Source organism: Hylobates moloch, unplaced genomic scaffold, assembly GCF_009828535.3.
Source record: "Hylobates moloch isolate HMO894 unplaced genomic scaffold, HMol_V3 SCAFFOLD_3, whole genome shotgun sequence".
In the NCBI taxonomy this organism is placed as follows: Eukaryota; Metazoa; Chordata; class Mammalia; order Primates; family Hylobatidae; genus Hylobates; species Hylobates moloch.
In genome coordinates, this window is record NW_026652278.1 from 33,409,480 (window position 1) to 33,435,555 (window position 26,076).

At 45.4% G+C, this 26,076-nt stretch overlaps 1 protein-coding gene across 2 annotated transcripts in view; it reads left to right on the forward strand.

The window, feature by feature from the left end:
- Nucleotides 1–24,983, forward strand: part of PKD2L1 (polycystin 2 like 1, transient receptor potential cation channel) — a 40,075-nt gene extending 15,092 nt beyond the window's left edge. For both annotated transcript variants that reach the window (XM_032180370.1, XM_032180362.2), the window contains exons 3-16: nucleotides 13,179–13,306; nucleotides 14,077–14,330; nucleotides 15,282–15,506; nucleotides 15,677–15,905; nucleotides 16,590–16,760; nucleotides 17,742–17,923; nucleotides 18,210–18,330; nucleotides 19,482–19,580; nucleotides 19,790–19,911; nucleotides 21,428–21,554; nucleotides 22,340–22,458; nucleotides 22,722–22,845; nucleotides 24,077–24,161; nucleotides 24,654–24,983. In XM_032180370.1, coding sequence (XP_032036261.1) covers nucleotides 13,179–13,306; nucleotides 14,077–14,330; nucleotides 15,282–15,506; nucleotides 15,677–15,905; nucleotides 16,590–16,760; nucleotides 17,742–17,923; nucleotides 18,210–18,330; nucleotides 19,482–19,580; nucleotides 19,790–19,911; nucleotides 21,428–21,554; nucleotides 22,340–22,458; nucleotides 22,722–22,845; nucleotides 24,077–24,161; nucleotides 24,654–24,736 — 2,069 coding nt within the window. In that variant the 3' untranslated portion in view covers nucleotides 24,737–24,983. The remainder of the gene's footprint in view (nucleotides 1–13,178; nucleotides 13,307–14,076; nucleotides 14,331–15,281; nucleotides 15,507–15,676; nucleotides 15,906–16,589; nucleotides 16,761–17,741; nucleotides 17,924–18,209; nucleotides 18,331–19,481; nucleotides 19,581–19,789; nucleotides 19,912–21,427; nucleotides 21,555–22,339; nucleotides 22,459–22,721; nucleotides 22,846–24,076; nucleotides 24,162–24,653) is intronic.
- Nucleotides 24,984–26,076: the final 1,093 nt, after the last annotated feature.

Here is a 26,076-nt window from a genome sequence, read left to right on the forward strand (position 1 = left end):
TAACAGGATCTTGAATTCATTTCCGTTTTTTCCAGAATAATCATCCTCAGTCTGATTGTTTTTCCTTCAACATCAACTCATAAAACCTTTTGGCTCTGAATCTAATTTCCCAAGAAGAAACTGGCCATGTGTCATAGGTTCTCTAGAACCAGAATCTTCTGAACCTAAGCCCTAAAAAGCTTAATAATGCTCATAGACTTCGTTACTGAAGCAGATGTCAGTGAATCTAGTTCTCTCAGTTGTAGTCTCTGTACACACACTGATATGAAATGCATGGTTTCAACAACCTTCAGCGCATACTCTGAGGATCTAACCCTTCTCTCATTTCTAGGTTCCTACTTTCCTCTGCCTACTCTCTGTCTTAAGACACATGAACTGTTTGGCATCCAACTTGGAATGACCCAATAACATTCACCAGAATATGTGGTGGGATAGCAGCAAAGATAATGGAAGGAGGAATTGCCCAAAGAGGAGGGACTGTCAGGGGACGGATTGGGGGTGGAAGACATCCCCAGATTTCTAGAGAAGCATCCTTAATGCTTCTCTTCAGAGCTGTCCAGCTTAGGAAGGAGCGGTTGACTTTTGAGTGTCAAAAAAAGTGTATATATAATAGTTCCTTTATGTGTTCAACTAGTATAGACACATAAAGGAACTATGTACACTTGCTGGCAGACACACCCCAGCCCTCCGATATTCTTTGTCAACAAGTTGAGGGAAGGGATCCCATTCCTTCCCAGGGAGAGTGCTGTTGGAAAAGGACAACTGTGTTCCATCACATATCACATATTAGGGGCAGGGAAGAAGTTCAGTAGCATACAATGGCCCATATGGCAATCACCTGGGAAACGAGATGTACAAAGTTTCCGACTGAAGTCAGCACTGGTGACTTCTTACTGCCCTGAGCTGGGCAGGTCTTCCAGCAGTTCAAAAGAAAGCACAAGAATATTCAGTCTCTACTGTAAACATAGGAGTGGATAAAATTTGGTTATTACCCAAGCTCATGATGTTAATGATTAATAATAATTATTAGTCATACTTCTTCAATAACAATACATTTATGCTCCACCTATATCTAAAAGGGATCAGAGCTTATGTTAAAAAGTGCAGATACAGTAAAGTATCGCCTGTTAGAACTACAATTAAAAACGACTTAGCAAAACAAGTGGGAAAAGGTTAGAAGAGGAAAAAAACGTGTACCAGAACACTCAAGATTAAACAAGAGTACTGAAAATGATAACAAAGCCTGAGGTTCCTAGTGGCCAAAGCAAAGAAGAAAACACAAATAGGTTTCATAGTTCTCATTGCTGAGTAAGAAAAAAGCACACCAGTTAATAAGGAGGTGCTAACTCTGGGAACAATTGGCCTTGTTGGTTTTTATATAAGGAGCATGGAATATCATAAAGGATAAAAGCAATGTTAAAAATTGGAGCTTCTGGCAGGGCACGGTGGCTCACGCCTGTAATCCTAGCACTTTGGGAGGCCAAGGAGGGCAGATTACCTGAACTCAGGAGTTCGAGACCAGCCTGGGCAACATGAAACCTGGGCAACAGGAAACGTGAAACCCTGTCTCTACTAAAAATACAAAAAATTAGTTGGGAGGAATGGCCCATGCCTGTAGTCCCAGCTCCTTGAGAGGCTGAGGCAGGAGAATTGCTTGAACCTGGGAGGTAGAGGCTGCAGTGAGCCGAGATTGCGCCACTGCACCCCAGCCTGGGCAACAGAGTGAGACTCTGTCTCCAAAAAAATAAAAAATAAAAATTGGAGCTACTTTTCATTTGACTCTTTTTAATATCTGTCTTCCTTAAAATTCATATTAAATATTCATTTTATAAGGGCAATTTTAGGAGTGAGAAGTGTGTTTGTGCATGTGTGCCTGCACACACATATATAAATGTATGTGTGTGTATATAATATACATTTTTCATGGTATTTTAGAGATCTTGCTTTACCCAGAAATAAACCTTGAAGAGCCTGAGGGCTTAATGATAGGCATGTTTTTAGAATATCATCATCAGTTGACTTGCTCAGCAAGCCCCTTTTAATATAGGATAAAAAGGTATTTTAATTAATGTAGGTTTTGGCGTCCATTGCCCTCTTTTTGCTTTTGTTGTTGTTGTTGTTGTTGTTTGTTTGTTTGTTGTTTGAGACAGAGTCCTGTTCTGTCACCCACACTGGAGTGTGGTGGTGTGTACACAGCTCATTGCAGCCTCAGCCTCCTGGGCTCAAGCACCCTCCTGCCTCAGCCTACCCGAGTAGCTGGGGCTACAGATGTGTGCCACCACATCCAGCTAATTTTTTCTCTTTTTGTAGTAATGTTGCCCAGGGTGGTGTTGAACTCCTGTACTCAAGCAATCCTCCCGCCTTGGCCCCCTAAATTTCTGAGATTACAGGTGTGAGCCACTGCGCTAGACTCGCTGCCCTCTTTTCTAGCTCTCTTTTCCTCAGAAATAGTGCAACCTTTTTGGAAATGTTATGGTTGCCATATAAATAAGGACCTTGTTACAATGAAGGACAACCCAACGAAAACTGGCTTAAACCATAATGGGATTTATTGTTTGGGTAATGGGATTTATTGCAGGGTTCAGTACTGATCAAGCTAGTGGCTTAATGACATTGTCAAGGATCTATCTGTTTCTATTACTCCGTTTTGCCAGGGGCACAATCAGTTTCATCCTAAGGCTGACTCTTCTGGGGCTTTCTCATTCACATCTAGTAGAAAAGAGAAGATCCCCAAAGTTCCCGAAATCTCTCTTTATGAATTCTTGGCCTGAAATGGGTTACAAGGTCATCCCTGAACCTGTAATTGTGCTAAGGGAAGAGTCTTTGCAGATTTGCTCTGGCCTGAACTGCTTGTACAAGTCCTATAGCCAGGGTTGGATTTAGCTTCTGCCAACATATGTGAGATGATCCGGAGAGGTGTGATACCTCAAATAAAATCATGGCATTAGCCAAGAGAGGAGGGAACAGGTCTTAATGAAGCAATAGCAAAGTTAGTACAGCATCCAGCACCTGCAAACTTCAGCCTGTAGCTTGGAAACATACAGACGAAAAAATTTTTAATGATTTTATAATTTTTATATTGTTTTACTATTATTGTAGTATAAGAATATCCATGAGAATGAAAAGAAAGAAAATCCAGCTATTAAACCACTGGTTTTTAAAAAGTCGGTTTTTCCTTCAAGTTTTTACACTTAGTGTTTTTAAAATAATTTTCATTGTATGGATACAATCATTGTATGGATACAGTTTTGCATTTTTTGTTACTATTTCGATGACTGCATCATATTCCATTAAGTGACTCAGTGATCTCATAATTTACTTAATAATTGTCTCTAAGATTTTTAGGTTGTTTGCACTTTTTTTGATGTTATAAATAACCCAGGTATCATTTTTGTGCATGTGACTTTTTCCTTCCTTGGGACTTATCTGTGTCAGAATATGGTTCCTGATACAGATTTAGATACTGTTACTCATTTTACACCAGAATGGAGCTTCTTTCAAGACGGTGATCTTTTGAGTTTAACAAGTGCTTTTGCAATTCACCTTCAGACTCAGATATTAAACTCTCAAAACAGAGTTTGCTTATAAGGACATCTTATAGACTTGCACAATCCTAACTATTTGGAAGGAATTTTGAAAGGAGAGTCAGAATCCTTAATCAGAAGGATTTAGGGTGTTAGGGTGATAGCTTGATATATTAGCGTAGTGTAGAACAGTGGTTAAATTACGGCTTTTGGAGTAAGGCAGACTTGAGTTTGAATCCAAGTTATATTAATACTTGCTTGCTATATTATCTTTTGACAAGTTATTTAATACCATTCTGGGGCTTGGCGCAGTGGCTCATGCCTGTAATCCCAGCACTTTGGGAGGCCAAGGTGGGTGGATCACCTGAGGTCAGGAGTTTGAGACTAGCCTGGTCAACAGGGTGAAGCCCCATCTCTACTAAAAATACAAAAATTAGCTGGGTGTAGTGGTGCATGCCTGTAATCCTAGCTACTTGGGAGGCTGAGGCAGGAGAATTGCTTAAACCCAGGAGGCAGAGGTTGCAGTGAGCCGAGATGGTGTCATTGCATTCCAGCCTGGGCAAAAAGAGAGAGACTCCATCTCAAAAAAAAAAAAAAAAAAAAAAAGCAACATTCTAAATCTGAGTTATCTGTATAAAATGGAGATGGTATTCCTATTTTATTGGTATTTTTCAGGATCCTGGGAGAAAATGTATATAAAGCCTGGTGAATAATGTATCAATAATGGTGGTTGTTGTTACTATTGAGCAATTGTGAATTTGATCTGAGGACAAGATTAAGAAGCATGATATAGTGTGTGCAGAAGAATTTCTGTCCAAGAAAAAAAATCAGATACTCTCTATATTTGACATGAAACCATCACCTAGTCTCTGAAACCCCTTCGCACATTCTCATGTAGCTATCATCCAGTCTCCAAAGAGTTCCTGGAATGAGCCCATTTCTGCCTCAAAATGGTAGTGACGTACTGGCATTTGACATACTGAGTCAAATCCTGACTCATTCCACCCTCTGGTCTAGTGTCACCTTATGAAATACAAAGGGCAATTCCACTCTTTCACTGTATCTTACAGGAAGGAGCTGGGAAGGCCAGCCCTAGAACCCCCTCCATGTGAGCCTCAGATGATCCTCAGCTGACAATCCTTTGCTGACACTCCCAGTGGTGAAAAGGATGTTTGTGAAGTGGCCCATTTCATAATTGAAAGCACTAGTGGTGAAGAAGGACTGCCTTTTATGTAGCTAAAGTTTCTCCCCTATAACTTTTTATTTTTATTTTTTGAGACAGGGTCTCACTCTGTTGCCCAGGCTGGAATGCAGTGTCACGATCACTGCTTACTGCAACCTCAACCTCCAGGGCTCAAGCGATCCTCCCACCTTAGCCTCCCAAGTAGCTGGGATCACAGGTGCCCACCACCATGCCTGGCTAATTTTAAAAATTTTGTGTAGAGACAAGGTCTCCCAGTTTTGCCCATGCTGCTCTATGAATTCCTGAGCTCAAGTGATCCTCAAGCCTTGGCCTCCTAAAGTGTTGGGATGAGCCACTGCACCTGGCCACCCTCTGTAACGTCTATTAATTCTGGGAGTGATACACAATCAGTCTACTATGGAGGCAGACAGATTTGCATTTTAATCCTGGCTCCATTAGTTGTTTTTCTTGGGCAAGTTACTTAAACTCTCCAAAACTGGAAAGCATGGATAATACTGGCACCCACCGCACAAGGCTATAGTAGGATTAAATGAAATAAGCATGTCAAGCACTTAACACAGGACACGTAATAGGTGTTTTGAGGCAATAGGTGTCTAGTCTTGTCCTTTCTTTCTCCTGATTTGGAGAAGGGTGATGATGAAATGGATATGTTGAGCCTCTGTCAGATTCGGAAATCTTTGAACCAGGTGTTACAGCTAAACAGGCTGGTTCTTGACTGTAGAGTCAAACTACTATACTTATCACCTGAAGAGAATAGAAACTAGTGGGGATGTAGGGGGAGGGAAACACCAGGAAAGATCATCAAGTTTTTTGTTTCTCTCTTTCTTTCTTTCTTCCTTTCTTTTTTCTTTCTTTCTCTTTCTTCTTTTCTTCTTTCTTTCTTTCTTTCTTTCTCTCTCTTTTTTTTTTGACAGGGTCTCACTCTCTCGCCCAGGCTGGAGGGCAGTGGCACAATCATGACTCACTGCATCCTTGATCTCCTAAGGCTCAGGTGATCTTCCTGCCTCAGTTCCCCGAGTAGCTGGGACTACAGGTGTGTGCCAATACACCCAATTTTTGTATTTTCAGTAGAGAAAGAGTTTCGCCGTGTTACCTGGGCTAGTGTCGAACTCCTGTCTCAAGTAGTCCACTCACCTTGGCCTCTCAAAGTGCTGGGATTACAGGCGTGAGGCATCGCGCCTGACCCATCAAGTTGTTTTCAGTTTTCTTCTGCAATAATGCACCTGAGGGATGTGATCCCCTTACATGACTACCAGTGGTTCATGTGAACTCAGTGATTTTCCCCTGGAGTGGGAAGCAGGTGTCCTAAGTGGTCTGTGTAGTTTGTAAAAGCATCTTGCAATCCCTGGGGAGTTCTGAGAGCCCTCTGGAAGCTTTTTTCTCTTTTCTACTCTCTATCTTGAGAATCACCAAAATAGATACTGGGAAACCCACTACCTTCTTGACATTTCTACTGAAATGTCAATAGAACATTTCAATAGAAGTTTTTGTATTTTCAGTAGAGACAGGGGTTTCACCATGTTGACCAGGCTGGTCTTGAACTCCTGACCTCAAATGATCCACCTGCCTTGGCCTCCCAAAGTGCTGGGATTACAGGTGTGCGCCACCACACCCAGCCAAGTGAATCAATTTCAAACTGAGTAAAGCATTATTACTCCATATTTGACCCATCACAGCAATGTCATGGGTCATTCTATTGAAGACAAGTAGGACTGATTGCTTGTCTGATTGCAATAGGTCAAGGCAGCAGTTCTCAAAGTGTGGTCCCATGACCACGAGTATCACTTTGGAACTTATGAGAAATGCAAGTTGAACCCCACCTAAACCTACAGCAATCCATGTTTTTTAGGGGTTGGTTTGTTTTTGGTTTTGTTTTTTGAGATGATCTTGGCTCACTGCAGCCTTGACCTCTCACCTCTCACCGAGCAGATGGGACCCCAGGTGCACACCACCATACCCGGCTAATTTACGTATTTTTTTGGTAGAAACAGGATCTTGCCATGTTGCCCAGGCTGGTATTGAACCCCTGGACTCAAGTGATCCACCTGCGTCAGCCTCTCAAAGTGCTGGGATTACAAGAGTGAGCCCTGTACTTGGCCAGCAGTTTGTGTTTTAACAAGCCTTCCAGGTGATTCTGATGCATGCTAAAGTTTGCTTATCATTGGTGGGTTAAGAAAAGGGGAGAGACACAGGAGCCAAATCATCACCCCATGAACAACCCTGGACTTCCTCTGCCCTGCTTTTAGATTCAGATTCCCGCAGCCTCCATGCCTGATGCCCATCTGATGCTCTCAATGGGTGACTTATTAGAGAGACTGAGTTCTGCCAGCACCATTTCTACCCTCATGCTGTGTAGGGAGGGGTTCCTGGTAAACTGTGCTTGCTTGCTAGGTCAGTCAAGGACTGGCTTTATTTCTCTTACCCGAGACTTGTATGAATGTATTGCTCTCTTTGGACTAAGGAATATTCCAGCCTCTTTCCAACATTTACTAAATATAAGTTGTCCTTCACTACTTTGATGACATTGCTGTGATGGGTCAAATATGGAGTAATAATGCTTTACTCAGTTTGAAATTGATTCACTTGGCCGGGTGTGGTGGCGCATGCCTGTAATCCCAGCACTTTGGGAGGCCAAGGCAGGTGGATCATTTGAGGTCAGGAGTTCGAGACCAGCCTGGTCAACATGGTGAAACCCCTGCTCTACTGAAAATACAAAAAATTAGCCAGGCGTGGTGCCAGGCACCCATAATCCCAGCTACTCGGGAGCCTGAGGCAGGAGAATAGCTTGAACCCGGGAGGCAGAGGTTGCAGTGAGCTGAGATCACACCACTGCACTCCAGCCTGGGTGACAGTGCAAGACTCCATCTCAAAAAAAAAAAAAAAAAAGGAAAAGAAAAGAAAATGATTCACTTATTTCATTTCTACCCTTTATTATAGTATTATAGTTATTTTTAATTTTTCCACTGTTGGTTCAGCCAACAAACACTTATTGGGAACCCACTCAACTACTTGGTGAGTTGCCTAAAAGGTATTATATTCCCAGTTTTACAGATGAGAAAGCTCAGACTCAGAGCCCAAGTCTATACTGTAAGTGGCAGAGCTGGGATTTGAACCTAGATCTGTCTGGCTCCAGTGCTCATGCTCATTCTGCTACATCAAGTTCATTCTGGGAAATGTCTTCGTCAATAGAACTTTTTAAGGATAGAAACTATGACACTGCTGGTCATGGTGGCTCACGCCTATGATTCCAACACTTTGGGAGGCTAACAGCAGAGGACAGCTTGAGCCTAGGAGTTCAGGACCAGCCTGGGAAACATAGTGAGATCTTGTCTCTACAACAAATAAAAAAAGGGGTGGCACGCACTTGTGATCCCAGCTACTCAGGAGGCTGAGATGGGAGGATCACTTGACCCCAGGAGGTTGAGGCTGCAGTGAGCTATGATAGTGCCACCCCACTCCAGCCTGGGCAACACAGCCAGACCCTGTCTCAAAAAAAGGAAAAGAAAAGATAAAGATAAAAGAAACCATGACACCTAGCAAGGTATTTTATACATTGTAGAATTTGAATAATGTTCGTTTAATGAATATAAAATGTGTTTTTGAATAATTCAGGTTGATAGGCTGATAATATGGGCTACTAACTATGAACATCGGAGGTATTAGAAATACTCAGTTTGGGTTTCATAAAATGGTGGGAAAGTACCCCTCATCTCATGGGATGGAGTACAAAATTCACAGATGTAAGAATTAATGAGGGAGAAAGAGTGTTTGTATGGGGAGAGAATGTTGAATAGGTACTAAACCAAATTTAGATTCTAATTCAGAAAATTTTTAAGGTTGCTTCTTGGTCTTTTCTGTACCTATGCCCTTCAATTTAAAAAGTTACAAATAGTGAATACTGAATTTCTGCCTGTCAATAGGCATTTTACCAGGTGAAGCCGTTTTTCTCAGAGGATGTAGTATTTGCTGCCTCGTATAATAATCAGAGATATTATGCATCCATAAATAGTTGACAGGCCATTCAGAGCAATGTCAATTCTACAAATTGGAAAAGAGGAAAAGCTGTAGCAATGAGTACCACCTAGTGGCTACTCAGAAGATGTGACAATTTTCAACCTAGTTCATTAGGAAAGGTTCAGCTTGCTATCAGTTTTAACTGTGATGGGCTTTCCGCACACAGAAGTTTGATTTCCAGCGGGACCCCATTTTCCAGATCCAGAAGAATTGAGTCCAAATAACTAATGACAAGTAATCACAGATTCGAGTTAGAAGTAAAGCCATATCTTGGACTTAACAGTGTGGAATGGGGAAATGTGAATAATAATGTTTCCTTCTTTGCTGTTTTCCCCCCTGAAAAAGTATAATGTTAGTGCCCGATCTGTGATCATTCCCCTTCCAGATGAGGAAGTGGGAGAAAATATGGCCCAAGATCTGAAAAGGAAAATTCTTAAAGGGAATTGCTCATAAGAGGCTGACAAATTCTACTTCTAAAATGTTTGATGTGGGCTGGGCACAGTGGCTCATGCCTGTAATCCCAGCACTTTGGGAGGCCAAGGTGGGCAGATCATCTGAGGTCGGGGGTTCGAGACCAACATGGAGAAACCCCGTCTCTACTAAAAATATAAAATTGGCCAGGCGTCGTGCTGCATGCCTGTAATCCCAGCTACTCGGGAGGCTGAGCCAGGAGAATTGCTTGAACCCAGGAAGTGGAGGTTGCAGTGAGCTGAGATCGTGCCATTGCACTGCAGCCTGGACAACAAGAGTGAAACTCCGTCTCAAAAAAAAAAAAGTTTGATGTAATTATGGACTTACAGAAAATTTGCAAGAAAAAGACAAAGAATTCTTGATACACTGCATATATTTCACTCAATTTTCCCATATATGAACATGTTACCATGCTTGCTTCTCCTTTCTCATTCTCTCTCTTTTCCCCATCCTCCACACACGTGCGTGTGCACACACACAAACACACACACACACAAGTTTGAGAGTAAATTATAGACATAATGCCCTTTTGTTCCTAAGTACTTCAATACGTATTTTTTAAAAACAAGGATATTATCAAAGTCAGAAATTTATCAGCAATCCAGTACTATCATCTAATGAACAGACCTTATTACAATTTCACCAATTATTCCACTAACAGCCTTTATAGCAAAAGGAAAAAAATTATGGTCCAGGATTAGTTTTCAATTTTTTCTTTTTTTACTTTAGAACATTTACATCAAGTCAAATTTCTTTAGTCTCACTTAACCTGGAACAATTTTTTTTTTTTTGAGACGGAGTCTCATTTTGTCACCCAGTAGTGTGATCTTGGTTCATTGCAACCTCTGCCTCCTGGGCTTAAGTGATCCTCCTGCCTCAGCGTCCCAAGTAGCTGGGACTACAGGCATGCAACACCATGCCCGGGTAATTTTTGTATTTTTGTTGTTGTTGTTGTTTTGTAGAGATGGGGTTTGGCTATATTGCCCAGGCTAGTCTTGAACTCCTGAGCTCAAGTGATCCACCCACCTCCACCACCCATAGTGCTAGGATTACATGTGTGAGCTACAGCACCTGGCCAAACCTGGAACGATTCTTTAGTTTTTCTTTGCCGTTTATTACTTGGCCAAAAAACCTGAGTAACAAAATAAATAATAAATTATAACCCATAGGGAAAAAAAGCTGCCAAGAATCCATAGGTTCGAATTGATATATGTGTGTGTGTGTGTATCTATCTATCTATCTATCTATCTATCTATCTATCTATCTATCTATTATCTATCTATCTATCTATCTATCTATCTATCTATCTATCTATCTATCTATCTATCTATCTATGTATCTGTCTGTCTGTCTATTTATCTATCTATCTGCATGAATACATGAATTAGGAATAAGGGAAAGCTCTTCTGAAGAGAATGTCAACTAATAAATGGAGAAGGATTTGTGGAATTTAAAAAAATCACCATTTGAGGCTGGTGCAGTGGTTCATGCCTATAATCCTAGCACTTTGGGAGGCCAAAGTGGGCGGATCACCTGAGGTCAGGAGTTGAAGACCAGCCTGACCAACGCGGAGAAACCCCGTCTCTACTAAAAATACAAAATTAGCTGAGCGTGGTGGCACATGCCTGTAATCCCAGCTACTTGGGAGGCTGAGGCAGGAGAATCACTTGAACCCAGGAGGTGGAGTGTTGCAGGAAGTCAGGGACCCCGAACGGAGGGACCTGCTGAAGCCATGACAGAAGAACATAAATTGTGAAGATTTCATGGACATTTATCACTTCCCCAATCAATACCCTTATAATTTCCTATGACTGTCTTTACTTTAATCTCTTAATCCCGTCATCTTCGTAAACTGAGGATGTATGTTGCCTCAGGACCCTGTGATGATTGCATTAACTGCACAAATTGTTCGTAAAGCATGTGTGTTTGAACAATATGAAATCTGGGCACCTTGAGAACAGGATGACAGTGATTTTCAGGGAACAAGGGAGATAACCTTAAAGTCTGGCTGCCTGTGGGCCGGGCAGGACAGAGCCATATTTCTCTTATTACCGAAAACAGGTAAGATAAATATTGCTGAATTCTTTCCCCAGTAAGGAATATTAATAATTAACAGCCCTGGGAAAAGAATGCATTCCCAGGGGGGCCTCTAAAATGGCCACTCTGGTGATGTCTGCCTTATGCAGCTGCAGATAATGGATGAAACATGCCCTGGCCACCTGCAGTGCCCCCAGGCTTGCTAGGATTAGGAAATTCCAGCCTGGCGAATTCTAGTCAGACTGGTTCTCTGCTCTTGAACCCTGTTAAGATATTTATCAACGACAATGCACGCACAGCAGGACATGGAAGTTCATCAGTGATTCTAGTTTCACCCTGACCTTGTGATCTCACCTTGACCTTCTGCCTTGTGATCTTTTGCCGCCCTTGAAGCATGTGATCTCTGTGACCCACACCCTATTCGTACACTCCCTCCCCTTTGAAAATTGCTAATAAAAACTTGCTGGTTTTACAGCTCAGGGGGCATCACGGAACCTGCCGACATGTGACGTCTCCCCTGGACACCCAGTTTTAAAATTTCTCCTTTCATACTCTTTCCCTTTATTTCTCAGACTGGCTGACACTTAGGGGAATAGAAAAGAACCTACATTGAATTATCAGGGGCAGGTTCCCCCGATAGCAGAGGTTGCTGTGAGCCGAGATCGTGCCATTGCACTCCAGCCTGGGCAACAAGAGTGAAAAAAAAAAAATCACCATTTGACAATATTAGTAATAATCAGGCAAAAATCATCAAGGGATGCTAAAACTAGCATTCATTGATGCTAAGTGAAAGTGAATGATTGAGGAGTAACAGAATATTTACACAGTTTGAAAGGGTCTCCCCACAAAAACACATATTAATTACAAAAAGAAAAACAGTAATTTTATGTTGAAGAAACTGGCAGACACCACCTTAACAAAAGATCAAAGTTAATCTCACTAGTAATGAGATGAACAGGCAATATGTAGTTCCTGATATCATGCACTGAGAAAGACACAGTATCACTTCTATAGTATTCCTCCCAAAAATGCATAACCTGAATTTAAAAATAAGAAAACATTAGGCTAACTTAAATTGAGGGGCAATCTATTAAATAAATGGCTTATACTTTTAGAATCCTGCTTTGTAAACAAAACTTAGAGCTCCCTACAGCCCTACCGGCACATGGGACTGGATGGATATGTTAGGGTGTGTGAGGGAGATCAAGTTCTTCAGGGTAAAGGCCAGGTCTTTTTTTTTTTTTTTTTTAATTTAACTTGCACACAATGTGTGCACAGGGAGAATCGCAGGGTGATTGCTCCTAGGTCTTTTTTGGTCTGGGAACACTGAGTCACTCTCTCAGGAGATGACTGTGCCCATCTGATCACACTAGTCATGCCAGGGACAGAGGTGCTGTGCCTACCTGCCACTCCCATGGCTACAGCGACTGACACCAGGGGCCATGAGACCATATCTCTATTGTAAGGTGTTTGACCAAAGCCTTGAACTCTAGAGGGAGTACTCTAGACTTTGGGGGCACTTTCCAAAAGGCATCACTACCTTTTGGAAGCGGACAAAAGGGATCACTACACAGTGCAGAAGGCAGAAATATCTTTGCTCTGGGGAGTAAGAACTGGGAAGTTAAGCTGGTTCAGGAACAGAAAAGTGTATTTTCATAATGACAATGTAAGAGACAACTACTGAGTGGAGTTCAGTCTTTCTGAGGTGGGTTGGAAGAAGAGGAGGAGACATTGTAGCTACAACCCTTCCCTAATGCATTTCCTGGCTTCCTCATGCCACCATTAGGCTCCTAACCAAGTCTAGGGGATGGGTCCAGATGGGGGATGGGCTTCCATCTTAGAAGCATCTCTGGCTCCAGGGCAATGGGCTTTCCTGTCTCCTCTGGGGGAACGGTGAGAAGGACACAGCCTCTTGGGTTGTTTTCTAGTGACCTATGGAATGACAAGCTCCAGTGCTTATTACTACACCAAAGTGATGTCTGAGCTCTTCTTACATACTCCATCAGACGCTGGAGTCTCCTTTCAGGCCATCAGCAGCATGGCAGACTTCTGGGATGTGAGTATAAGATCTTTTCTACCCCTCCTCTCTCTTTCTCAATGGCCTGAGGCCACAGGTCAGACAATGGATCAGACCTTATGCTCGGAAATCAGGTCAGTCAGGGATCAGACTGAGTCAAAGGGCCAGGCTGAATTAATGGGTTAGGCTAGAGTTCAGATGGAGGTGGGTAAGGGATTAATACAGCGATCAGGGAATTAAACCAGAAGTTAGATTAGTATCAGGAGTCACAGGTAAGGCTGAACTTCAAAACGAATTTTAAATAAAGAGTAGGGCCACTTCAGGTCAGACTCTGGTCAAGGTTCATTAGTCAATGGAGGAGTTTTAAAAAGCAGGCCAGGCATGGTGGCTCACACTTGTAATCCCAGCACTTTAGGAGGCTGAGGCAGGCAAATCACCTGAGGTCAGTTGTTCAAGACCAGCCTGGACAACATGGTGAAACGCTGTCTCTACTAAAAATACAAAAATTAGCTGGGCGTAGTGATGCATGCCTGAAATCCCAGCTCCTCGGGAGACTGAGGCAAGAGAATTGCTTGAACCTGGGAGGCAGAGGTTGCAGTGAGCCGAGATTGTGCCACTGCACTCCAGCCTGGGCGACAGAGCGAGACTCCGTCTCAAAAAAAAAAAAAAAAAAAAAAAAAAAAAAAAAAAAAAAAGCAGACTAGAGACAAGCTAGGGAGTCGGAGGATGAGGGCAAAGGTCATCTGGTCATCCTAAGGGTAGGGGGTCAGGAGGAGGCTGGGTAAGGTTCAAGCCAGCTTATGGTTCAGTTTGCCCAGGGCCCACTACTGGACAGTTTGTATTGGACCAAATGGTACAACAACCAGAGCCTGGGCCATGGCTCCCACTCCTTCATCTACTATGAGAACATGCTGCTGGGGGTTCCGAGGCTGCGGCAGCTAAAGGTCCGCAATGACTCCTGTGTGGTGCACGAAGACTTCCGGGAGGACATTCTGAGCTGCTATGATGTCTACTCTCCAGATAAAGAAGAACAACTCCCCTTTGGGCCCCTCAATGGCACAGCGTGAGTGAGCCTGTCCTACCAATTTCACAGGGCTTGCCCCTCTAAACCTGACACCATACCAAGGTCTGGGAACCACTTCCACTGAGGCTTAAAGAGCCTCAAGAACACTTCAGGGGACTTCGGGGGGCATTTCCCTGAATCCCAGCTGTGACTGTTTGGGGACCTTGGTCTGAGTCACTCAGGAACAGAGGAGGTACGTTAGCAAACACAGCCATAGCCTCCAGACTTGTTCCCACACACAGGTCGCAATCACACTTGTCCTACCTTACACGTAGTCCTTTCAGGGAAAGCTTCCTTTCTTGCCTAGAGGTTGGTTAGGGGTATACAGAATGGGTGAAATTGAAGAGCCCAACCCTTGAGATTGATACGTGGAGCAGCAAGGGGTCAAGGATGGATGACAAATTAGGGAAGAAGGGGGAAAGGGTGGACAGGACAGAAGAGGGAGGAAGTAAGCACCCAGGGTAGAAAGTTTGGTGGATAGAATAGAGAAACATGGGGTGAGGGAGCCTGATGTGCAGATCACAGAGCGGGACGATCTCTTCCTCCTGGTCCAGGTGCTTCCCTTAGGGGGACTATTCAAGGTGGGCCAAAAGTGGGGCTTGGCTTTGTCATCCAAATCTTTGAGTGACATAGTGAAAAATCAGATTTACATTTGAGTTTCAGTTCTGTCATTTATAGCTGGATTATCTCAGTAACCTCTTTCATAGTTTCCTATTCTGCAAAATGTGGATAATATTCACTCTCCCTTCTCAAATGGTTGTTAGTATCAAACAGAATAATAAATGATACACTATATATGTATATATCACATATCTCATATACACACACACACACACACACACACACACACACACAATATGTAAACCCGTAAAGCCCAGACAATGATAAAGCATTGTCATTGCCTTGGGAGATGAACTTTTGGGCTGGCTCAGCTGGCATTTTCTGTGGCAGGTGGACATACCACTCTCAGGATGAGTTGGGGGGCTCCTCCCACTGGGGCAGGCTCACAAGCTACAGCGGAGGTGGCTACTACCTGGACCTTCCAGGATCCCGACAGGGTAGTGCAGAGGCTCTCCGGGACCTTCAGGAGGGGCTGTGGCTGGACAGGGGCACTCGGGTGGTGTTCATCGACTTCTCAGTCTACAATGCCAATATCAATCTTTTCTGTGTCCTGAGGTGAGCCCCCTTTCCCTACTTTATCCCCCTGTCCATGGCTCCTGGTTCCCGTCTCTTGTGCATGAGACCCTTCCCTAAACTCATACCCTGTGGTGGGGGTGGAGAGGAGAGGAAGTGGGAGGAGCTGTCCTAGCCCAGGCTCCACTAGACATCTCCCCCTCCCCCTATAGGCTGGTGGTGGAGTTTCCAGCTACAGGAGGTGCCATCCCATCCTGGCAAATCCGCACAGTCAAGCTGATCCGCTATGTCAGCAACTGGGACTTCTTTATCGTTGGCTGTGAGGTGGTCTTCTGCGTCTTCATCTTCTACTACGTGGTGGAAGAGATCCTGGAGCTCCACATTCACCGGCTTCGCTACCTCAGCAGCATCTGGAACATACTGGACCTGGTGGTCATCTTGGTGAGGGACAGATATCTAGGACTTGGGACATTCTGGGGTGAGGAGGGGGTTCCACCCTAATAGGGGCTCCAGGTTCTTCCTTTTGGAGCCCTAAGCCCTCCTTCTGACTTTTGGTCAAATCGTCGTTTAACAGCCCCCTAAGTGAGAGGGAGATGTTCCCCTCTCTCAGCCCTTGGGAAACCCTGTCTCTCACATCTCCTCTCCTCCTCACCTGTCATCTGAGCCCTGCTTTTTTTTTTAATGTACTATATTCTGCTCCTCTCTTGTCTTTTGTCTTTATGACCTGTTCTGTGGAAACCCATGCCTTTTGTCTTCTATTCAAATATTCTGCCCCTTCATCTTCATCTCCCTCCTATTAACAAGACACATTCAATTCCTGACCAAAGCTTGGAAGTGGTGGGAGCGGAAGGAAATGACTGGTTCCAGTTCCCCACGGCCCTTTACAGTCTATACATTAATATTTACCACTGTCCCCAAAGCCTTCTCTTGGGCTTTGGAACACTTAAGATGCTCCCCAGTCATCCTACCCAGTTCCATTTGAAACTGAGAGAGTGAACAAGTCAGCAAGGAAGGCTTTTTTCCCACCTGTCTTACCTACCCTGGCTCTCCCTTGGGGCCTCATCTTGGAACTTCCCTTGAGATCCCCTTGCCTTCTCTGACACCCCCATGACCCCTGTGTGACAGCTCTCCATTGCGGCTGTGGGCTTCCACATATTCCGAACCCTCGAGGTGAATCGGCTCATGGGGAAGCTCCTGCAGCAGCCAAACACGTATGCAGACTTTGAGTTCCTCGCCTTCTGGCAGACACAGTACAACAACATGAATGCTGTCAACCTCTTCTTCGCCTGGATCAAGGTACCTGGGATTCCCACACTCAGCTTTGCTTCAAGGTGCACTCATTCTCCCTCCTTTTTTCCTTTTTTTTTTTTGAGATGGAGTCTCGCTCTTGCCCAGGCTGGAGTGAAGTGGTGCGATCTCAGCTCACTGCAACCTCCACCTCCTGAGTTCAAGTGATTCTCCTGCCTCAGCCTCCTGAGTAGCTGGGACTACAGGCACCCACCACCATGCCTGGCTAATTTTTGTATTTTCTGTGGAGACGGGGTTTCACCATGTTGGCCAGGCTGGTCTCGAACTCCCGACCTCAGGTGATCTGCCTACCTCAGCCTCTGAAAGTGCTAGGATTACATGCATGAGGTACCACCCCCGACTTTTTTTTTTTTTTTTTTTTTTTATGAGACGAAGTCTCACTCTGTTGTCTGGCTGGAGTACAATGGCACGATCTCAGCTCACTGCAACCTCTCCCTCCTGGGTTGAAGCAATTCTCCTGCCTCAGCCTCCTGAGTAGCTGGGATTACAGCCATGTGCCACCACACCCAGCTAACTTTTTGTATTTTTAGTAGAGATGAGGTATCACCATGTTGGCCAGTCTGGTCTCGAACTCCTGACCTTGAGCGATCCACCTGCCTCAGCCTCCCAAAGTGCTGGGATTGTAGGAGTGAGGTACCATGCCCGGCTTTTTTTTTTTTTTTTTAATGGTCCCAGTATGTCCCTCAATCAGTTGCCCAGACTGGAGTGCAGTGGTGCAATCTCAGCTCACTGCAACTTCCGCCTCCCAGGTTCAAGTGATTCTCTGCCTCAGCCTCCCAAGTAGCTGGAATTACAGGTGCGTGCCACCATGCCCAGCTAATTTTTGTATCATTCTCCCTTCTTCAATATGTGTCTCATTTTCTTTGTCTGGCTTGGCAACTCCTGTGGCCTCCATAGGCCCTTGGCATGGACTTTTCAATGCTTTTCCCTTTTCCTTCTTCATCCCTTGGTTCAACATGGTCCTTCCAGATATTCAAGTACATCAGCTTCAACAAAACCATGACCCAGCTCTCCTCCACGCTGGCCCGCTGTGCCAAGGACATCCTGGGCTTCGCCGTCATGTTCTTCATTGTTTTCTTCGCCTATGCCCAACTCGGCTACCTGCTTTTCGGGACCCAAGTGGAAAACTTTAGCACTTTCATCAAGTGCATGTGTGTGTCCTGCCCCCTTCACTCCTCCCTGGCCCCTCACCTTCCAGCTCCATGGGTGTATATATCCTTGGGGAAGATGCGTACGTGCGTGTGGGCATGTCTGCGTTTAAAGCATCTGCGTGAGGGTCTCCAGAAGCCCTGGTGTGTGTGCTCAAATAATCTAAGCACCCTGCCCCGTGTCTATCAGATTGGGGTGGACGTATGGTGAGGGGTCTGTCTGTGATTAGGAAAGTGGGATGGGGGGTGTTTGTCAGGCTCTAGGTAAAGCCCAGACCTGGTCTCTCAGTTTCACTCAGTTCCGGATAATCCTCGGAGACTTTGACTACAATGCTATCGACAATGCCAACCGCATCCTGGGCCCTGCCTACTTTGTCACCTATGTCTTCTTCGTCTTCTTCGTGCTCCTGGTGAGGGTCTCTCTGAGGGGGTGGGGACAGAGAGCCTGCAGGGTGGAGTTTTGGTCCCAGTATGTCCCTCACTCAGGATTGATAAGTTTCTCAAATCAAGGATGGAGAGTGAGTGGGGTGGGCAGATGTCGATCTTCTGAGAGATTGTTAATGTAGTATAGCCAGCATGGTTAGTTTGCAGGTTTGCAGAGTATAAGGGAACCTGCAGACTTCCTCAGTAAAATCAAACCCTCACTCTCCAAGGATAGAAATGGGGAGAAAAGTGCCTCATGAGGAGCAGTAGCTGCACCTGGAAGCTTCTACGACTGTCCAAGACTCCCCTTCCACTGGGGATCTCATGCTGATTTCTACTGCCACTACTTGGTAGTTCTCTCTCCCTGCCAACCATGAAAAATCTGGATTTTTATTTATTTATTTTAGACAGGGTCTCACTCTGTCACCCAGGCTGGAGTGCAGTGGTGCAATCTCAGCTCACTGCAACCTCCACCTCCCGAGCTCAAACTATCCTCCCACTTTAGCTTCCTAAGTAGATAGGACCACTGGTATGGTCAGGAGCCACCACATCCAGCTAATTTTTGTTTTTTTTTTGTAGAGACAGGGTTTTGCTATGTTGCCCAGGCTGGTCTCTAACTCCTGGACTCAAGCAATCTGCCTGCCTTGGCCTCCCAAAGTGCTGGATTACAGATGTAGGCCACTGTGCCCAGCTCTTGGACTTTATTCTTACTAACAAGGCCAGCAATTTTCTTTATTTGATCAATGGATGGGGATACAGATATGGATTGGGGGGTAGATAGTAAAGAGATCACAATTGTACTCTCACCCTGAAAAGCTTCTAGTTCCAATGATTGATGGGCCCTTATACGAAGGAGGTCTGTGGCATATGTTATTGTATCTCTGTGGTCAGAAAGGTTACCACAGCAACTGAGAGTGGGGACACCAGGTTGGTCAAGAAGCATGATCCATCCCTAAGAGAACTGTGCTGAAAGGCTGGGCTCTGGGGACCTTGAGACCAGGGATTGGTGGGCTGCCGAACAGGGGTTGAGAGCACTGACCCCTTTGGAACATGTGTCTTGGACATTAATGGGGTCAGTGGGCTCAATCCTTTCAGTGGGTCTGGGGGTGAGGACCCAGGTCCCCGCTTTATTTTCCAGAACATGTTCCTGGCCATCATCAATGACACATATTCAGAGGTCAAGGAGGAGCTGGCTGGACAGAAGGATGAGCTGCAACTTTCTGACCTCCTGAAACAGGTGACTGCTCAGTCTCCTTGAGCTACACATTTCCATCAGTGCCCCAGTCTAAGGCTCTGTGTCCTGGTCTGTTCCTGACTGATTGAGGTGCCTGTGCCCTTGTGTGCCTTTAATTTATCTTGGAAGCCTGGCATACTATGGGTGGGGCTGGGGACCAGGGATGAGTGAGCAGCCTGTAAGAACTTGTGCCTATTTCCTTTCCCTTTCAGGGCTACAACAAGACCCTACTAAGACTGCGTCTGAGGAAGGAGAGGGTTTCGGATGTGCAGAAAGTCCTGCAGGGTGGGGAGCAGGAGATCCAGTTTGAGGATTTCACCAACACCTTAAGGGAGTGAGCAACCAGAGACCCAGCCTTCTCTAATACCAGTCTCTTAAGTCCTCAACCCTCAACCATACTTCATTTGCTTATAAGCCTTTGGTTTTAGTTTAGGGGCCTCTGATCTTGACTTGCAGGCTTCAGATCTTTGCCCGTAGGTCTCCGCTCCTGACCTTCAGAACTGTGCCCTTGGTTTAAAGATCTCTGACCGTGGTTTATAACATCCTGGATCTTGTTGAACAACTCTTAGGAACCAATGTAATAATTCCCTAATCATTGAATACACACCCCACTCCCACAAAACTCTGATTTTTGTTCTATGCTTCCCCACAAACACTCATCTATTCCTTTAGCCATTCACTCCCTAATTCCCAGTCAAACATATTAATACACATTGAACAAATACATTGTGAGCACCAGCTGCAGATCAGGCACTGAGTAACAGACAACATAATTTTTTTTTTTTTTGAGACAGAGTCTTGCTCTGTTGCCCAGGCTGGAGTGCAGTTGCACAATCTTGGCTCACTGCAACCTCAGCTTCCCCTGGGTCAAGCAACTCTCATGCCTCAGCCTCCTGAGTAGCTGGGACTACAGTCATGTGCCACCACACCCGGCTAATTTTTGTATTTTTAGTAGAGATGGGATTTTGCCATGTTGGCCAGGCTGGTCTCAAACTCCTGGCCTCTCAAGTGATCCACTCACCTTAGCCTCCCAAAGTGCTGGGATTAGGAGACAACATAATTAAATCGGACAAAGTCTTTGTTTTCTAAGAGCTTATAGACTTGCAAATAAACTGAATCACAGAATATGTTCAACAGAAGTGACTAGGAGTAGAGGGTGATCAATTCTATCTCTGAGCTTAAGGGAAGGCTTCCTGGAAGAGGTAATGTCTAAATAGGGTATTGGAGGATGAATAGCTCACAAGTGGACAAGCAGAGGAAGGCTCTTCCAAGAAGAGATGAAAGCACATACAAAAGCATAGAGGTCTGAAACCAAGCAACATACACAGGAGGAATAAGTAGTTGAGCATTGCTAAAGTATTAAATAAAGGGGCGGGGATGAGGGGGTGGTCATAGCAGGAGATGAGACCAGAGAAACAGGCAAGAACCACACTGAGAAAGGCCACACTACCACTCTGCCAAAAGAATAGGGTGCCAGAAGGGATTTTAAGAAGGGACATTTTTAGATCTGAATATTAGAAAGGTTAATTACTCTAGTTGTATTACGGAGGATGGATTTCAGGGGTAGGGAGTAAAGGGGAAGCTGGGGGATAGCAGTTTATTTAGAGGCAAACAGATTTTGCAATAATCCCTGTAGGAGGTCATGAGGCCCTGAACCTAGTGAGCAGGAGTCAGGGGAGGAAGAAGAAATAGAACAAAGTGTTTTCCTGGGGGTAAGATTGCTAGACTTTGGAGAACCTTCTTTTCCAGAAAGCAAAACTTTTGCCAGAGTCAAGCAAAAGAGTGAGGAAGTCCATAACTGAGGTCACAGCCACAGCTGGGCAGAAATCATTTCATCATCCTCTTCTCAGACTGGGACATGCAGAGCATGAAATCACTGAGCTCACGGCCACCTTCACCAAGTTTGACAGAGATGGGAATCGTATTCTGGGTGAGAAGGAACAGGAAAAAATGCGACAGGACCTGGAGGAAGAGAGGGTGAGCCGGGGTGATGGGTGGAGAGGCAGTGTAAGGAAATAGCTCACCCTCCCCTTCCCCCAACACACCTAGAACACAAACCCACCCTGAAAACTCTCCCACAGATAGACAGTAAAGAACTCTCTAGAATAGTAGTTCCCAAACTGCTGCACATTAGAATACCCTGGGGGGCCTTTAAAAATCTTCATACTCAGGACACACACTCTAGACCAATTAAACCAGAATCTCTGGGTGTGGGGCCTAGACATCAGTACTTTTTAAAACTCCCTAGGTGATTCCAATACATAGCCAAGGTTGAGAATCATGCTCTAAAACACAGGCTTAGGGAAAAATGACCAATTGCCCAAGAATCACTGATAATTCCCTCCGAGGACTTGCCTTCTCTTGGGAGTTTTCAAACTTGGATTCTTGGCTGTCCCTGCTGTGCCTGCTCCATCCCTATCCAGTGTAGACCAAAAAAAGTCAAAAGCAGGGTGACAGCAGCCTAGAAAGTGCCAAGAACACTGGTAGTGTCCCTCCTCTGCTAAAATGAGTTGGCCTCTAGTAAACACCTCATCCATCAAGGCTTTTAGGATCTTGTATTTACTTTGAGAGGTGACTCCTCCAGAGGTTGGTCCAGCACCACCACCCTGACCCTATTGTCTCCAGAGTCTGGGAGGGAAGGGGAATAGCAAGAACTAGAACCTGAGCCTTGGTCCTGAGATCCCAGTAGAGTGGGTGATAGAACAGGAGCTGATGGCTTCCCAGAGTTATCTCCTCCCTTCTAACCTCTGCTTCCTTAGCAGGTGGCCCTCAACACTGAGATTGAGAAACTAGGTCGATCCATTGTGAGCAGCCCACAAGGTGAATTGGGTCCAGAGGCTGCCAGAGCAGGAGGCTGGGTTTCAGGAGAAGAAATCTATATGTACGTGCAGCGAAGAAGGGCTGGTTCAGGGCTGGCAACACTTCTATTATGATACCCTATCTTGTACTTTTTCCCACAACTTTCCAATTCTCTGTCCTACCCCAGGGAGAACCTCTGCTCCCCTTTAATTCTGCCTACAAGGCTGGGTCTTCCCTTCCTTGTTCCAATCCAGACACATGCCCTTCTGCGAACCCTGCGTCTTTAGACATCCAGCCCCCAGACACAGATTTCTGCTCCATTCGTCTCTCTCAAATCCCACACAGGCTCACAAGGAGAGTTCTGCAGCTGGAGACTGTCCTGGAAGGAGTAGTGTCCCAGATTGATGCTGTAGGCTCAAAGCTGAAAATGCTGGAGAGGAACGGGTGGCTGGCTCCCTCCCCAGGCGTGGTGAGTGGCCCTTCACCTGGTCCTCCTAGTTCCTCACAGCTGAACTCTGCCATCTTTTCCACTCAGTGGGTGGGGCAAGAACTTTTTTTTTTTTTTTGAGACGGAGTCTCGCTCTGTCACCCAGGCTGGAGTGCAGTGGCGCGATCACGGCTCACTGCAAGCTCCGCCTCCCGGGTTCCCGCCATTCTCCTGCCTCAGCCTCTCCGAGTAGCTGGGACTACAGGTGCCCGCCACCACGCCGGCTAATTTTTTGTATTTTTAGTAGAGATGGGGTTTCACCGTGGTCTCGATCTCCTGACCTCGTGATCCGCCCGCCTCGGCCTCCCAAAGTGCTGGGATTACAAGCGTGAGCAAGAACATTTTTGAAAGACGTATGTTTTCAGGCTCCTGGGGAAACATGTTTACAGCGGTTAGTGTATCAGCAGAGATGGGTCATGGAGATAAGGCCTGGAAGTTGCTTGCCCTGGCCTAAGGGCTGCCTTGGCCACTATGAGATGGTCTGTATCAGTCTGTTTGGGCTGATGTAATAAATTATCATAGACTGGGTGGCTTATAAGCAACACAAGTTTGTTCCTCACAGTTTGGGAGGCTGGGAAGTCTAAGATCAAGATGCCAGTAGATTCAGTATCTGTTGAGGGCCCACTTCCTGATTCACAGAGAGCTGTCTTCTTGCTGTGCCCTTTCATGGTGGAAGGGGTAAGGGAAGTCTCCTTTATTTTATTTTTAAATTTTATTTATTATTATTATTTTTTGAGATGGAATTTCACTCTTGTTGGCCAGGCTGGAGTGCAATGGCGTGATCTCGGCTCACTGCAACCTCTGCCTCCCGGGTTCAAGTGATTCTCCTGCCTCAGCCTCCCAGGTAGCTGGGATTACAGGCATGTGCCACCACACCCAGCTAATTTTGTATTTTTAGTACAGATGGGGTTTCTCCATGTTGGTCAGGTTGGTCTCGAACTCCTGACCTCAGGTGATCCACCCGCCTCAGCCTCCCAAAGTGCTGGGATTACAGGCGTGAGCCCATTCATAAGGGCTACATACTCACTATCTAATCCCCTCCCAAAGGCCCCACCTGCTAATACTATCACATTGGGGGTTACAATTTTAACAGATGAATTTGGGAGGGACGCAGTCTATAGCAGTCTGAGTTCTCTGGAATCAGATACAGAGAAAAGAAAAGTGGTACACAAACTATTTCTTCAAATGATTTGTCCCTTTCTTCTTCCAACAGAAGGAACAAGCTATTTGGAAGCACCCGCAGCCAGCCCCAGCTGTGACCCCAGAACCCTGGGGAGTCCAGGGTGGGCAGGAAAGTGGTGAGGAAGGGGGCCTAAAGCATCAGACAGCAGGCTTCCCTCCCTCTGCCTCCGCACAGGCCCCCTCGCCACATCCCCTGCACTTCTAGGACAACAGGTCCCATCATGGCTGCTGCTGAGCCCCACCCTGCATCTGGCCTTTTGAGCCAATGTTTCTGTGTGTGGTGGGCATCATGCTTAGGCTTGTGACTCAGTGTTTCTGTGTGTTGCCGCATAGCTCTGTGAAATAACATCTTCCACTGGGCCTTTTACTCCCGGTGTACTTAGCTCTGTGTGTTAATTAAAAAAAAATGTTAACAAACAGGATAAAGAGAGGGAGGGTAATGGCTCTTCCTAAGCACCTGGATAGCCATGGTCTGTGAAAAAGGTAGAAACCAAGAGAGTAGGCAGTATCTAGAGGTCTTCCTACTTCCCAGGTGAATCTTATTCTTATCCTTTGTGCATCCCAAGATTTATTGCTAGCACCAATGGCTTTCTCGTTTTCCCCCATAGAGGTTCCCTATAAAAAAGAAGAGGAAGCCTTAGAGGAGAGGAGACTCTCACGTGGTGAGATTCCAATGTTGCAGAGGAGTTAAGTGTGAGGCACTCCCGGAGCAAAATCTATGAAGGATCTTCTGCAAGAGGCTGTCTCTTGGTCCACTGAACCTGGAAACTGAGTGGGCTTTAACCAGGAGATAAAAATGGAGCCTGAAGGGAATCAGGCAAGGAAATGACCTCAGGATTCAGAGATCTTTGAATTAATATGTGGTGGGTTCTGACATTATTCTTCCATAAGACCATGTGGGTTTCCATGGTGGCTATCAATAAAACTCCTTAGGAAAACTTGGACTTTGCATTTGCTTCTGGTATTATAGAGGGAAGAAAGGCTGAAATTGTGGGCCATCCATGTGCCTGGGCTAGAAAAGGTTCATGCTCTCTAGGAGGTATAGATTAGGTGCAGTTATGTGAAGGAGCTGGGCTATAAGAACTTCTAGGCCCAGCACAGTGACTCACGCTTGGAATCTCAGCACTTTGGGAGGCTGAGTTGGGTGGATCATTTGAGGCCAGAAGTTCCAGACAAGCCTGGGCAAAATGCTGAAATCCTGTCTTTAATAAAAATACACACAAATTAGCCGGGTGTGGTGGCGCGTGCCTGTTATCCCAGCTACTTGGGAGGCTGAGGCATGAGAATCGTTTGAACTCGGGAGGTGGAGGTTGCAGTGAGCTGAGCTGAGATCACGCTACTGTACTCCAGCCTGGGTGGCAGAGCGAGACTCTATTTCAAAAAAAAGAACTTCTGGCTCGCAGGAATGGCTTGAAATAGTGGCTACTATAGTTGCACCATAGGAAAAGTGGGGACAGGTGACAAGTGAGACTCAGTCCTCAGGGTGGAGACAGTCAGGGCAGGAGGGCTGGGGATAAGGGGTAGCTGGTGTGTGTGTGTGTATGTACTGGCATTGGGGTGGGGTGAGAGGGTGCAGAGGGAGGATAACCAGGGATAAGATAAGAAACTACCAAGATTTGGGTTGTCCAGGAGCCTGCCTGAGGCCTGCTGAATATCTCCTATCCCTTCTCCTGTGGCCTTTATCCCTCCTCATTTTGCACCTTCGATTGCTCCCCAGTCACTTCTTCTCATCCATCTCTTTCACTCACTCCTGTTCTCCCATCCCATTAAGTACTCTGTACACCTAAGAGGCTTGTGAAACAGCTTAAATGCAATTAAGATAACCAGAGTGTATCCTCAGCCCTAAAAAAGTTACAGTCCAAGCTTTCTTCAAGAAAGGCTGTATCAACTGAAGAGAAGTAGATGCCTGCCTGCAGTTTAAGCAATAGGGGCCAGTGAGTTGGTGTTAACCCAGGACATTGGGAGGGAGAGTATTTAGGACCAGGGATCAATGCCTGAAGGTTTCCCAAAGTGTGGACGAGACAACCTGTA